Below are 14,979 nucleotides of genomic sequence, written 5' to 3'. Positions count from 1 at the left end.
AAAAATCTTAACATTTAATTTAAATACCTGATATTTTGTGTACGAAAACCTTGTAATGTTTACCAATAATCTGCAAAATTTTGTAAAGATGTGCATATATTATCAAAAATCATAGTATAATTACTCTCATGGATACTGTCGTGGTTACGAGCTGGGTGGATTCCACCCTGCCCGTAATGGAAGAGATAACTAAAATTAGAGTTAATTGTTAAACTAAGTAAGAATTAGTGGCTATATTAGTGTACTTATTTTCAAGAATGATGAGAAGTAGAATTTGAAATAAAAGACAAGGTCAAATCAAATAATGCTTGTTTGAGCACAATATCAGTTACATATGTTTTATTTTCTACTTATGTTCTACTGCATCAATATTACATAATGTTAAATAATATTGAACAAAATTAATATCAAATCATACTCGCTTGAGTACAGCATCAGGTAAATTCTATAATTTCAATTATCATTTTAAGCTATTGACTCTGCATATTTTTTCTGTTGTGTTAAAGAGACAACAGCATATAAACCAGTATACTAATTGTAGATTTATATATATTTTGAATCTGTGAAATCTGTACCAACCTTTCATGGTTTGTGTGGATATTGTTTATGTTGACTCTTTTATTTAAGCTTGGAGCAGACAATGCCTGGACGTGTCTTTCATGCCATCGACGGCAACCTGGGGCTAAGCAATTCAGCTTGTGGTCTTGTCCAGATTATCTCATTGTTCATTTAAAACGATTCAGACAGGTAAGAAAAACATGTGAATTATTTACTTGTGCATGATGTCTTGTCTTAGAACTGCTGACTTTTGTGTGATAGATTTGTGCATGGTTTACAGTGTGAAAAAATACTTTCATATCTTTAAAGTTAGAATTTAAATATACAAAATTTTAACTATCAGCTTGTTGGAAAGCAATTTACCTTATAAATTAAGTCTTCTTGTATCAGGGGTTACATCTTAATTATTTCCTGAACAAAATAAGAAATAGTAACCAAACTTGAGACTGGAAATTGCAACTAGTATTATTGTAAATAAGTCTGTTTTAATTGGTACAAATGGTGACAAATTTTGTAGATTTTCATTAAATGTATAAAGGAATATGCATTGTTTATGACTTAATGTTTTTTTATTTTTAAAGGTTTTAATTTACTTTGTTATGAGAAATATGAAACATTTATCGAGAAATTATAAAAACCTAATGCACTAAATGCAGCATAAAAGTTATTAATTTGTTATTAATAATAAATGCGTTATTAAACTTTACTTTCATGAATGACAGAAAATTCAAAAGAATCAGATACAGATTAGGAGAGTCCACTGTACTCCTGTGTAATTTTGTTACATTTAGGTTTTCTTGATATGTTATTTATTAGTTCCTTGTTATTAAATACTGAATATTACACTTACGATATTTTAAAAGCATTTAAATAGTTTTTTGATAATGTATACTATTGAGTGAAACATTGTTTTGAATCTTCAAAGGTAATCATAGCTGTGTGGTAACCAGGTAGTTAAATATTTTAATTCCCGTTTCAGTCCACCAATCAGCGCACTAAGCTATCTACCCTTGTAGAATTTCCCACTACAGGACTGGACATGACTCCCTATGTTGCTTATCGAAACCACACGCTACTTCATAATCATCCCAATGGATTGTGGACTTGGTCACCATGGAAACGTCCTAGACCACAGAATTTTGCTCATCCTGATGATAATGTGTACGAGCTGTATGCAGTGTGTAATCATCATGGCAACATGGAAGGGGGGCATTATACAGGTAATATTAGCATCGAAATAGCATGTATAATGGTTTTAGTTTATCACTGTTAAGATTGTATAGATTGGCAGTTGTAAATAATAATAACTTCAGATCAGAGTAAGCTATGTACTTAAAGCTGAACTAAAAATCAACATGGCCATCACTATAGCTAATTTAAAAATACCTTTCTTATGTATCTACATAAAAAAGATTAGAATGTATTGCTTCATCAGTTGTATATTCTCCCTGTTAATGATATTTTTGGCCATAAACTCAATAATATCTCACAAGGATTAGCCATCGTAGAAGATGTAGGTTATTCCTAAATACAAATTCTAAGCTAACAATGCAAATCAATCTTTAAAATGAAAGTATAATAATGAACAATTAGTTAAAATACAAGTAATTACATTTGATATAGTAACTAATACAATCAGTATTATTAATGAAAGTAACAATAAATGAATAACATACCTTACATAGGGAACCCACAAGCAGTAGTTCCTGTCTTGAACTGTAGTTGCTAATGTATATTTTTTGGAAGCTTGCTCTCTGTCTAATTCAACTCTTTAATGAAGAAACTCAGTACAACACCCATACTGAATAGCATTCTATCTGTGACAATTAACACCACATGTATTAATGTTCTCTGAGACCAAATGAGCATCTCAACTTATTCGTGTTAACTATTAAATGTTAATATGGATACACATTGTTATATTAATTAGTTACAAACAATAGTCAAACAGTAGTCAATATGAACTTTCAAAAATGCTAGATCTCATCTGCATGATAACTGTATCATAAGATAATCAACACAAAATTTAAAAAATTCAAATATCTAGACAACTTGCAAGATGTTCCATGTAGAGGAGAGCCATAAATTAGAGTTAAATGTAAGAAACAGAAGATAAAATAACAGTGAATGGAATCAACTTTACACATATTTTATGGAAAGAAAAATCCTGAAAACAAAATTACACTATTAGAAGAGTGTAAAAAATAATTCCAGTTATAGTCAAATTGTTAAGTTTCAAACTAATGTTGTTTTAAGCCAACTAGAAAGAGAGACTTTATCAATAATTTTATGATATTGAACTAAAATAACATGACAGATAAGTCAGCTGCTCTGAGCCAGTCAGCCTAATTGGCAGAAAGAAGTCAAAAACACAACCTAATTATTATCACAACCAGGAAAAATTAGCATATATTCCATGAAGGCAAGTTACTTGGAATAAGATTGGTGTGCTAGAAAAGATGTAGAAAAGATATGATATTTAATATATAACTTGTTATATTTGAAAACACATTGAAATTAGAAGTAAGTTTTAAAATTGAAAGCATTTTTATTTTCTGTGCTCAAATTTCAGTTATGCAAACTACATTTCAAAACTTGAAATAAAAAAAGACTCGCATTAAAATTACATTGGGAAGCTATTTAATATTGAGCAAAGGTTTTAAAAGTTACTATTTCTTTCTGAATAATAAGATCATCTTTGGACTATAACAAGTAACAAAAGTATTGCACAGTGTTGTGTTCATTAGGTTTTACAGAAAATGGTGAACTTGACTAAGTAACATGATTCAAAGTGTTACGTGTTTTCAGCAACATTCGAAGATGATGAATAGTTAATGCTTGTTCTCTATAATTTGTTTGGCTAAATCTGATGAGAGCTCTAAGTTAGTATTTAAACAAGATGTATCATCAACAAAGAACTACACTGAACTTACTTCTTTCCCGGATATTCGTGATGTATGTTTTTTAAAAAACTTACTATTGAAACATTTTCATAAGAATAATTATTATTGCTCTAGAGTTCTTTCAAATTCCTTTAGATAAACATTTTTAATAAATATTTCTACTTGTATACAAGTATATATTGAAGCCTTATTAGCAGTAAGTGGTTTTGATGAAACAATTGTACTTGTTTATTTTCAGGTTATTGCCGAAACCCAGTGGATGGAAAATGGTACTTGTTTGATGATACTAAAGTCAGTAGTATTCAAGAAAATGAAATAGTGTCTGCTGATGCATACATTCTCTTCTACCAGCACACAAGCTTAATGTCTTCATCATGTGCATCTTCATCTACCTCTGGCTATAGTAGTGCATCAACAGCATCACTAATGAATACAGATCACTGGGCCTATCGTATGCCTCCTTTCCGTTACTTACCACCCAAGAACAGTAAAAGTCAAGATAACCTGTGTGATATAGGTTAGTTTAATATAGAGATATAAATCATGAGAAAAGATGTTTATATATTATGCACAATGTCTGAACTGTTAATTTTGATTACAGCCTGAATCTTCAAATCTTAAGGGAAAAAACTTTGCCATAAGAAAAAGCATGAATAACTAACTCGTATCAAGACTAATTCTCCTACTCACCACAAATATAAAATGCTACTTATTTAAGAATGCTCGATAGACAACATGACAGTCTTTAGAATGTAATGTAAATGGTTAGTTGTCCTTTTTTTTAATGCTTTATCAAATGCTTATTCTGTATTCTGGGGAAAAACAATATAGATAGATGTATTAGTTTAAACATGTTCAACAGATGTTCAAGGAGAATTGTGACTAAGTCTGTATGAAATTTGAATGAAAATTATATATTATAAAGAGGTTCAAAACTTGCATGTCAAATCTTTCAGCTATGAAAGATCGTTCTATCATTTGTTAAGTGTTCTCTAGAAATAACTTGCTGTCAATTTACAAGAAAGTCTTCAAAATGACTGAATCCTAAAGATTTATGTTTATGAAGAATTTAGTTTTTTCTTCAAGCTAAGTAAATATCTAGCATTGATTTCATACTAGGAAATATCATCAAACTATAAGTATTTATTTACATTTGTAATTGGCCCAGCATGGCTAGGTGGTTAGGGTGCCTGACTCGCAATTTGAGGGTCACAGGTTTGAATCCCAGTCATATGCTTGCTCTTTCAGCCGTGTTGTTGTTATAATGTGATGGTCAATCCCACTATTCGTTGTTAAAAGAGTAGCCCAAGAGTTGGCGGTGGGGGGGGGGGGGTGATGACTAGCTGCCTTCCCTCTAGCCTTACACTGCTAAATTAGGGACAGCTAGCACAAATAGCCCTCTGTAGTTTTGCGCAAAATTAAAAAACAAACAAACAAATATTTGTAATTAATATTTCTGAAATGCTAGATACAAGGAAATAATTACAAAGGGATAGAAATTTCTACAGTTTGATTACTTGAGTTTATTTTCTTATTCATTTTCGTAATATGTTGCAGGTACCTCATTTGACAACTTAAGCCTGCGCCACAAAGAACCTTTTCAACGTGGCCAAAAGAAGTATTCCAGCATGATGCCACTAACTCCATCTAAGAGAGAACCTTTGGTTGTAAGCACTGAACTAGATAGACATTCAGATAATGAAGCTCCGCAAGATGAGGTAGATAAAAATGAAGTTGACAAGAAGTCTGAAAAAGGTGCATCCCCTGCACGAGTAGTGTACCGTGTAACAGCTGTGTAACTCTAACCCATTGGTTTGTGTAATTTTTTGCACTCATAACTTTCCTGCCAAACTCACGATGCTTTTTAAAAGGTGCTCTGTTGTTGTTGTTGGACACTGCTGCCAAGCTAGCCAGGAGCGATAGTGATCATCTGTTACTTTCTTTTCTCTCTCTCTCGATACATACATGCGTGAATAATATACATCATTGACTTGAAAATTAGTAACAAAACTAAACATTACTTTTCTTTCTGTATTTTCTCATGGTTGTTTTAATATAAACCTTTTTATTGCCATAGAGGTAATGATAAGCAGCGTAACCACTGAGATGCATTATGTAATGCATAGTAGTATGACTAAGAAGGGAGTCTTTGTGATTTACTACTTTCCTCCTCTACAGACTTTTGCTCAATACTTAACTTTGTTGTTCTTAGAAATATGTTTGGCAACTTCTTGCCCATGTAGAAAATTTTAGAGGGGTGAATAGCAGATAAAATATTGTAGACTTTTTAATATCCACATTTTATCTAGTCATTGGTCATTTCACATGATTTGTCTGTGTTAGAGGTAGTCATTATTAACTGTACTTTGTTACCTTGATTCTTTTTTTGACAAATCATGGATCTTCTCTACATTCCATGAAGCCTACCTTTGGTTTTATAGTTAAGTTTTTGTGTAGGTTTCACTTTCCTACAATATAAGCTGTCTTCATCTTATGGAGGGTGGGAGGGCCAAACCATTGTTTCTGAAGTTCATAAAAGTGAAAAAAAAATGAAACTTAAATATATATTGACATATCTGAAGAAGCACAAACAGTATTTTGTAAGCATCTAGGGCCAGTATTTTCCTTTCTGGTTGAAAAACAAGTGTATCTTAAGTATTAATTTTTACATACACTTCTCTTTTAAATTGTTTTATAACCACCATGCATTCTTTGTATTTTGGTGTTTTGATCAAAACCCATTAAAGTTATGCTTTTTTTTCTTTGCAATAATTGTTATTGTAGATAATACTAGTTTAATTATTTCTGTGCAATAAATCCATGAGATATTAACAATAAAAATTCATGTACACTTCATGAGAATATATTTGGATATTCTATAAAATGTTAGAAGCATTAGTGTATGAAAAAAATCTTGTGCAACCCTTGATTGATAATTTAGAATCAAAGGTTGCATTATTTTCTTTGAGTTCAGAATATCTTTGAGTGTTATATGTTGATGACTATATAAAGAGTTCTGGTGATGTAACTATTTAAATATTGGCAGTATGTTTCATGCTTGGGAGCATATTCCCTTCAACATGCTTTATTTGTTATGAAAATAACCTGAAATTGGGAACTGATGTTATCCAAATATATGTATTGGCAAAGTAAATGATTTACTTTGGATAAATGATAATTCATCCAGAGTTAATGTTATAGAATATTAGATTTATTTGCATTCTAATATTCAAAATAGTAAAGATTTTATTTTATAGCTTTGAATCTTGTACAAATGTATCTTAGATTGCACTCATCTCATTTTGCCATATTTCATCTTTCAGCTTAAGTTGAACTTTATAAGTATTTAAATTCTAGTTGGTTTTACCATTTGTAGGTTTCAAAAATTTGTGTCAAGCCTAAACACAGTACAAAAAATTCTGTAGATTTATTATATTAATAGTTTTATTAATTTTTTGTAATATGTTTTCTTGTTATAAGTACATTACATGTAGGGGCCTGAAAATTGCATGTAAGTGTTGAAATCTTTACAGAATTAGGTTATTATAGATTCATTATGTTACACAGAAAGAAAAGAAAAAAAAAGATTATTTGCCCATAATTATTTTAATACAAGCGATGCAGAACTGAAATGTAAACCATGATTCACTTTTCTAGAGCATTCATAAAATAAACATTTTGATTCATTGGTTGAAAAGAACAGAAGTACTTATGTTCACTGTTCTAAAGTATCATAATCATTACTATTAGTTTTAAGCTATGGAAACAGTTGTGAACATTTAAAAGTATCGTTGTCCTCCGTTCTAAGAGATATAAAAAGTTGTTGATATTGATCTAAGAGATGAAATATATTTATTAATAATACTTTCAGAATGTTTATGGCGAACAGAAAAATAAAATTTAGAAGACATAATTGGTTGATTAAATGCTTATATCTATTATTTTGCGGTATTAAAAATGCTAATATCAACCCTTCTGGGGTATTAACAAATTTCATATTCACTCCTTTGAGGTATTAAGAATTCTTACATTCACAGGTATTAGAAATGCTTATATCCTATTCCAAAGTGTCACAAATTTTTACAACCACTGTTCTGACTAAGGCATTACACACGTTTGTTTCCACTATTCTGAGGCATTACAAGTGTTACTATTCATCGTTTTGAAATATGAGGAAAAATTACTTTTTTCTCCATAATCTAGAGTATTAAATACATTTATAGGTTCTTAGGATGCATTACCGATAAGCAAACTGTAGTTTTCATATAATTGAAACAACAAAAACATTTATTACCACTTGTCATAAGATAAACTGTTGTGGCCAATAACCTGAAGAGTAATTATTATTTATGGTAACAAAGTATTTAAAAACTTACAAATTCAGCAATTTTTATTCAATCTAAAATTAATCTGTCTGATAAATAAAAATAGTCACACTTGTTGCCTTGATTTATTCCTCTTGTAAGGTATTTTATCAAGCAGTTTCTTGAGTACAAATCCATATTAAACAGTGAAGGAAACTCAAGATTTTGTAATTTCTGTAATTGTCTAATGTGGGTTTAGGGTCAAAATATTCTAAACATAAAAAAAAAGTAAATTATATGCTTGATTATTTTACAGAGCATATTAAATTTATACATTTTTGGAAGATTACTAATTGGACTTCAGTAAACATAATTTTAAAATCTTGATTTTTCATGTTACAGATCATATTTTGTTTGCAGGTAATGATGCAGTAGTTCTAGTTGCATACCAGAGTTAGTACCTAAAACCACATCATGCTAGTCAGAAGTTTATGTCTTGTGTAAAGAGCCATGTATATTACATTCCAGATTACTATTACTTGTTTTGATACGTAATTAAAAATAATGTTATAAAAGTACTTGCTGGTAATGACACACTAGCCAGGATATATGTGAAGAGTTGATATTCTGTGATTGCTAACTACTAAATTGTGATTGATTTTGAGATGTGATGCTATTGAATGTACATACACTTTGGGTAGCAGTTCTGAAAAATTAACTCATAAATTACTATTTTATAACTGTAATGGTCACATGTTTGATTGAATTAATTCATGTAAGTATATGTTGTTACAAGTGCTTTATTGACCATGATTTGAGAATTTATACACTAATGACTATATGATTCTAATGAATTCATGTGCTACTTTTGTTGAGTGCCTAATATAAGTATTCAGTGTTAATAAATAACATTTTGTAATTTTTATGTTTTCTGTATAATTGATATTATTTCTTGAAATTGTGAACTGTTGATGTTTCTTTATATATATATATATCAGCTGTACAAACTATTAGGATATACCAGACCTATATGATGTTTATAAAAACCAACAGGGTTATAATTTCGATTTCCTGTTGATCCAAGAATATAACCTTGATTTCTCAAACATGTATTTTGGTTATATTGAATGTACTTTATTAGTTACTTGATCACTTTGTGTGTTTTTTGTTTTATATTTGTGTTGAAAGGGATTGAGCTATCCAAGTTATTTATTCAATGTTTTTTAATATATTCAGTGTTTTATAATAGTCATAGTAAGTTCAGAATTTGAGAATAAGTTGACAAGAGTGGAGTACAAACAACTTATCACTTCAATTAGAAAATAAAAAATATAATTGAAACTCAAACATTCTGCTTTGTAGGTATTAATTTAGGTTTTTGTAAATTGTGGGTAGTATTTAGTATTAATAGAAATTTGAAAAAAAATCTACACATTATCTTAATAATATATCTGGAGTTGGGTATGAAAGTCATTGTTAGTAACAAAAGGAAAATTTATTCTAATCTTAAACTTAAAAAATAACAATGTTCTGTATGGATTTGATGTGTCTATAAATATGTGATTTTCATCTAAATTCATTACAAATATATGCTTATATAAGTGCCTCTTAAAACAGATTTGCCAGAGTAATCATTTGAGTCAAGCATAGGTATACTATTTGATTATTTATGTTATTGTGAGTTGGGTCATTTTCAATTTTCAGAATGTGGTGGGATTTTCTTTAAAACTAGGAATACATTGTGTAATATGTAGTTTACCTTGTGTCTTTTTATGAACTTCCACAAAATGTGTTTATATATATATATATATATAGAGGTAGAGCTTCAAAGCTGTTATATTAATTACATTAATTGTCAATAGTCGATCAAAGTCAGCACTATAAAACGAAAATTAACTTAATATAAATTCAAAACTATTTAAAGAAACAAATTTGTTATACATAAACAAATTCATACACATTTTATAGATCACTATACACACACAAAAGAAAATTTTACTAGAAAGTACTGAGCCTTTCAAAGTAGCATGAAATAGATGAGTGGAATACTTTTGTTGTACAATAGAACTTGTTTTTAAATCTATCTGCCTTTCTAATAGTATTGTGGTAAATTCAACTGGTAAGCAGTTCATTTTTTGGAAAACATAATTTAATAATAAAGAAGAGTACAAACCTAGTTACATGAAGCATTTATTAGATGTTTTGAAATCTTCAGTAAGCTGGAGGAACAAAAGTACACAATGGTAATTACATCAGAAATGTGGTATAATCTGTAATAAACAGTAATAAGTAACTTGAATATAAAAAAGAACAAGAGATAATTAACACCATGTAGATCAAATGAAATAAGTCTATTAAAATAGATATAAATGAAATGAAGAATATGTGTTATTTAGTTAGGGAAGAGGAGGAATTTTAATTTACAAAATCTCTTTTTATCACAAATTCAGTTTCATGCTTATCTCTCGAGAAGATTTTATTTTAAGTTCGAGAGAAAAATTTGATGTCATGTTTCTGCATTGTGTTGCTTGATAGTGGAGTTGAGAGGGTTTTTATCTCTTCTTCCAGTTTTTATAGATGTACCCATATGTTCAAATGCTCGTACTTCAAGGTGATGTTTAGTTTCACCAATATTAGAGGCCTTACAGCCTTTCTACATGTATAAATAGATAAGACATAAACAGTGTGCAATTGGTATGTGATCTTTGTCGTGGAAAAACATTTAAATAAAATAGATTAATTAAAATTAGAAATAAGTTTCAGATTAACTTGAGGATAGGTAACAATTACATACTTTTTCAGTTGCTTCATGATAAGAGAGATCTGTCTTCCAAGATATACTAAGAAGATAATACTCATGCATTTGATTTAAATCTATTTTAATATGACTTTATTTAATTTGCACTAGATACTGTTCATTTTCTCCTGTTCTATTTTTGTAATCAAATTGTTTACTGTTGTTTATTACAGATTATATAATTACCACTGTGTATTGCTTTTCTTTATCACATGCAACTGTTTCTTAAAAGAAAAAAAATTAGACTATCTCTTATACTCAAGCACTTACAAAAAAGTTAGCTTTTAAAATGTTTCCCTTTTATCATCAGGGCATTTGTGGTCCTCATTTTAGCTCGTAATATAAAAACTATACCTGTATGCCAGTGGCATGTAGGTTGTGCAGAAACAAATAGTATTGTTAGTACAAAAACATTAATTCTTATGTTAGATTATATATATTTTTTTTAGTGAATCTGAAAAATTGAAAAAAAAATTAAACCTAATATCTCTTCTGGCACATTCCAGAGGACAATGACAATCCAAGTGTTTTCTTAAGTTTCTTGAATTTGGAATAAAATTTTTCCAAAGCAATTTTCACTTTTATTTCAAATCTTTAGGCTTAAAAGACAAAAACAGATTCTGTGCCTTGGAAGACCAGATTTTATTTAAATAGAGACTGAAGTACCGTAAAATAAAAAATGTTGAGGATTTATCATTTCCTGTATTGTTTTCTTGATTTTTAAGGACAATAATTTTTAGAATGTCATCTTGGACAAACTCCCTACACCATAGAAATTAATTAACTACAGAAATTATAGTTGACTACAGAACAAATAGTTTACTGTACTAACTTTTTATATGTTCATCACATTTTCTCCAATTCTGGCTTTTTTTTGTTTTTTGTATGCAAATATAACTAGATAACTCAGTACTAAGTTGTGATGTTTTCAGAAATGAAAAATGTTTCAAATATTTTAAGGAATTCAATATTTTGACCAAATTCAAATTTATATCTCTGTATGTAGTGTTAAAATTTAACAATGTTCTTGAAAAACGGTACTAAGGGTTAAAAAGTGTTTTTAGTTTTTAGAGTTGAAAATTTTTTTATCGTGCAGATATAATGTTTATTTTCTTTTATTGAAACCAAGTGTTATGCTGTAAAATTCTACTGTTTTATAATTGAGAAATCAGTTATATATTTAACAGTAAGTGAAGGAAAATGTCTTATTTCATAAAATAAATTATAATGTGTTGATTAGTTATGTTTTTCAAGGATTCTTTGTTTTAAATTAAAGTCCTTAACACACCAAATATTGATAGAAAGAAAACATTTGTGAAAATACCAAAATGAAAGTATTTTTGTTGAATGCAAATATATAAATGTTTGAAATAAAACAAATACCCCAAAATTAGTAATATAAACAAAAAGGAGCATTCTCAATTTGCATTTTAGATGCAAATAACTAGAGTAATTTTCTATATGAATAAAACCAGTGTCTTCAAAGTAATATACATCTCTTAGGAAAGAATAACCTGAGAATCTGTATTAGAAATCTGATGTAAAGAGTAGCAATTTTGAAAATTTGAGATAACAACAACAAAAATCAGTTAATTTGCTCTAAATTATTCCGAGTACGATTTTTATTTTAATCTCAACTCTCATTTTATTTTATTTTTCAGAAGGTTTACTGTATCGTAATATTTCTAGCTGTTATGTTTCCAGAAAAATGAAGTAATACATGTATTAACAAGCTGCAAGAGTGTAGTTTAAGTTTTTAAATAGAAATAGTCCTTTTTGAAAATATGCAAAAGTATGAAAAGTTAGATACTCTCACACATATTGGATTGGAATACATCCAATATTTCATGTGTTATCAGCTTTTTGATTTCTTCGAAGATAATTCCTTGATTAAGAACTGATTAGGGAAAAAAATTCTTAAGACCTAGTTACCATATAATTAACTATTACAAACACCCGTAGTGTATGAGAATATGTCATACCCTTTTATTTTTGCTTCAGAATTGCTATTTGGAAATGTAAATAGCATAGTTATTCTTTCAGTCAGATTACTGTTATGATCAATGACAGAGTTCTTGTTGCTTACTACTTAGAGAGATTCATTGCTGTAAGACAGGTTTTTGAGTAGATTGATTGGCAAATAAAGTATATTAATTCAGATTTTACAGAAATAAAATGACAGTATATCATTTATTAGATTTTAATGATGTTCACAAAAGAAGCTTGGATTTATATTTTGTTGCCTCATTATAGTTTTGGTTATAATTACTAGTAAGTATCTATGGCTAAGCATTATATTTTCTTTTAAAATAGTGAATGAAATGTGCATTAAAATAAGTTACTTAAGAAATTTTGTTAATTTTTTTGTATATATATAGGTGTGTAGAAAGAGAAGTGAAAATTAGTTACCTAGAATTGTTCTCTGACAAAGCACAAACATAATGCTTCATTACTACTACTCATTACAGAGTGGTGAGAAAATGATGAGGCTTAATGCACACTGATAATTATTTTTTGATGACTTGTTTTGCTTTTGAAGCAAGGATTGAAAAGAAAATTTGTTTATGTAATTGTATTGTTGTTGTTATTCATTAAAATCTTTTTCAGCCTTTCAAAACAGTTGATTCAAATCTTGCTACTGTTTGGTTAACAGCCACCATGGGGATAATTAAATCTATTCTGTAATGTCTAATTGATAATACTTGAATCAAATGTACAAGTGACTGTAGAAAGGAACCACATCAATGAAAACCAAGTAATATTGTTTTTTTTTGTAACATTGTTTCATTGTATTTCCCCCAGTGATGCTAGTTCATAGGTGGCAGGTACTACTAATTGTTTGCCTTCCCTGTGCTCTGCAGTTCTAAATTAGGATGGAGTCTTTTACCGGCTGTTGTTTAGTTCATGTGTTTTATGAAATGCCTTTCAAGTTGAAAATATGAATACTAGTTTCTAAGGATTAATTCATGAACAGTAGACATCTTGCTTTTGGTATGTCAGTACATGCAAGTTGTTTTAGGGGCTGGTATTCAGAATAAAAAAAAAAGTTATCCACAATTTTGATTTAACAAGTATGCAAAATTACTTGCAACTTTTATATTTTCTTTAGTAGGTAAATTTTGCTGTGTAGACAGAACTATGAAGCAATAACTGTATTGAATGAAATCTAAATCTTCTGCTACAATAATTTTATTATTCTTTAATAGTAAGAACATTTTTCAACTAGTTAAACAGGGCAAGGGTGAAAAAATACAATAAAATACCAGTATTCAGTGGTTCACAAATGCTATGTAAATGCAGCTATAACTATAAAGTTAAAATTTATTAAGAAAGGTAGAGAGAAAATAGAAAAACCTCATACAAATTGCATTAATTCTGTATTTGTTGAAATTTGTATATTTCAGGTGAAACTGACTTTCAGAAAACTTTCATCATTTTTTAAATTCAGATTTCAAATAATATTCACTGTAAATCAAACCTTTTGTGATTAGAAAAATGGCATCTTCAATTTAGTTTTTAAAACAGTGGTCTATATTTGAACTTTGCTGTAGAAGTTAAATGAAATTGAGAATATTTATATCAAGTGTGTAGTCTAGTTCAAATTCATAGATTTTATCATTTACAATGTGACTTGTAAAGTTTCAAGAAAGGTAGCTTATGATTGTGATATATCTAATGCATGTAGTAAGTAAGAATTTTAAAATTTTATACAAGTTACATTCATATAATCATTATTAACATTGAAATATGTAAACATTTAAAGAAAACGTTGTTTTTTGGTTTTTTTTTTTTTACTAGGATTCACCTGTTTTTAAAATGCTTTTATAGCACATGTTCTTTCTTAGAAATTTTCATTTTACTACCAAGATTAAAATATCAAAACTAATGCAATTGTCTTGCAAGACATTCATTTTCTTGAAGTTATTTTGAAGTGGAGTGAGTGTATTCATATAAATTGATAATAATTTCTTAATTAAAATTCTGTAGTTTTTGTAATCAACTGTTTTATTCAACATTCACAGGAAAAAGTACCACAGTGTAGGTTCAGTGGAGTGTAATGATTTTTATAATCTCTAGCTGTTACTTAATATTAATTTCATCAAATTTAGACCACATACTGAATGAAATATATAGATTTTATTGCTGGAAGATGTTCCACGAACATTAATTTTTAATCTTTCCGTCAACATATGTTTTTTACTGTGTACATTTTCAATTTCATTTGAAAGGTTGTGAAAGATGTTTATTTAAGAAAAAATTAGGGTACATGATTCTGAACATAGTACTTCCAATTATTTAGGTATGAATTTTTTTGTGTGACTTAAAAATAAAAGGAGTTTATTGCAATATTGAATGGCAATGTATATAATCTGGGATAAGTTTAACAAAGCTAAAATATATTATATATATATATATA

The 14,979-nt window shown here is 28.7% G+C and overlaps 1 protein-coding gene across 1 annotated transcript in view; it reads left to right on the top strand.

Moving 5' to 3' along the window:
* The window catches only part of LOC106459513 (ubiquitin carboxyl-terminal hydrolase 31-like), a gene marked incomplete at its 5' end in the record, with an annotated part of 58,564 nt that extends 44,201 nt beyond the window's left edge, over positions 1–14,363 (top strand). The window contains 4 exons of the mRNA XM_013919139.2: positions 628–747; positions 1,538–1,778; positions 3,700–3,978; positions 5,019–14,363. Of these exons, the coding sequence (XP_013774593.1) occupies positions 628–747; positions 1,538–1,778; positions 3,700–3,978; positions 5,019–5,260 (882 nt within the window). The remainder of the gene's footprint in view (positions 1–627; positions 748–1,537; positions 1,779–3,699; positions 3,979–5,018) is intronic.
* Positions 14,364–14,979: the final 616 nt, after the last annotated feature.

Source organism: Limulus polyphemus, unplaced genomic scaffold, assembly GCF_000517525.1.
Source record: "Limulus polyphemus unplaced genomic scaffold, Limulus_polyphemus-2.1.2 Scaffold620, whole genome shotgun sequence".
Taxonomy (NCBI): Eukaryota; Metazoa; Arthropoda; class Merostomata; order Xiphosura; family Limulidae; genus Limulus; species Limulus polyphemus.
This window is presented reverse-complemented; position numbering and strand designations above follow the sequence as displayed.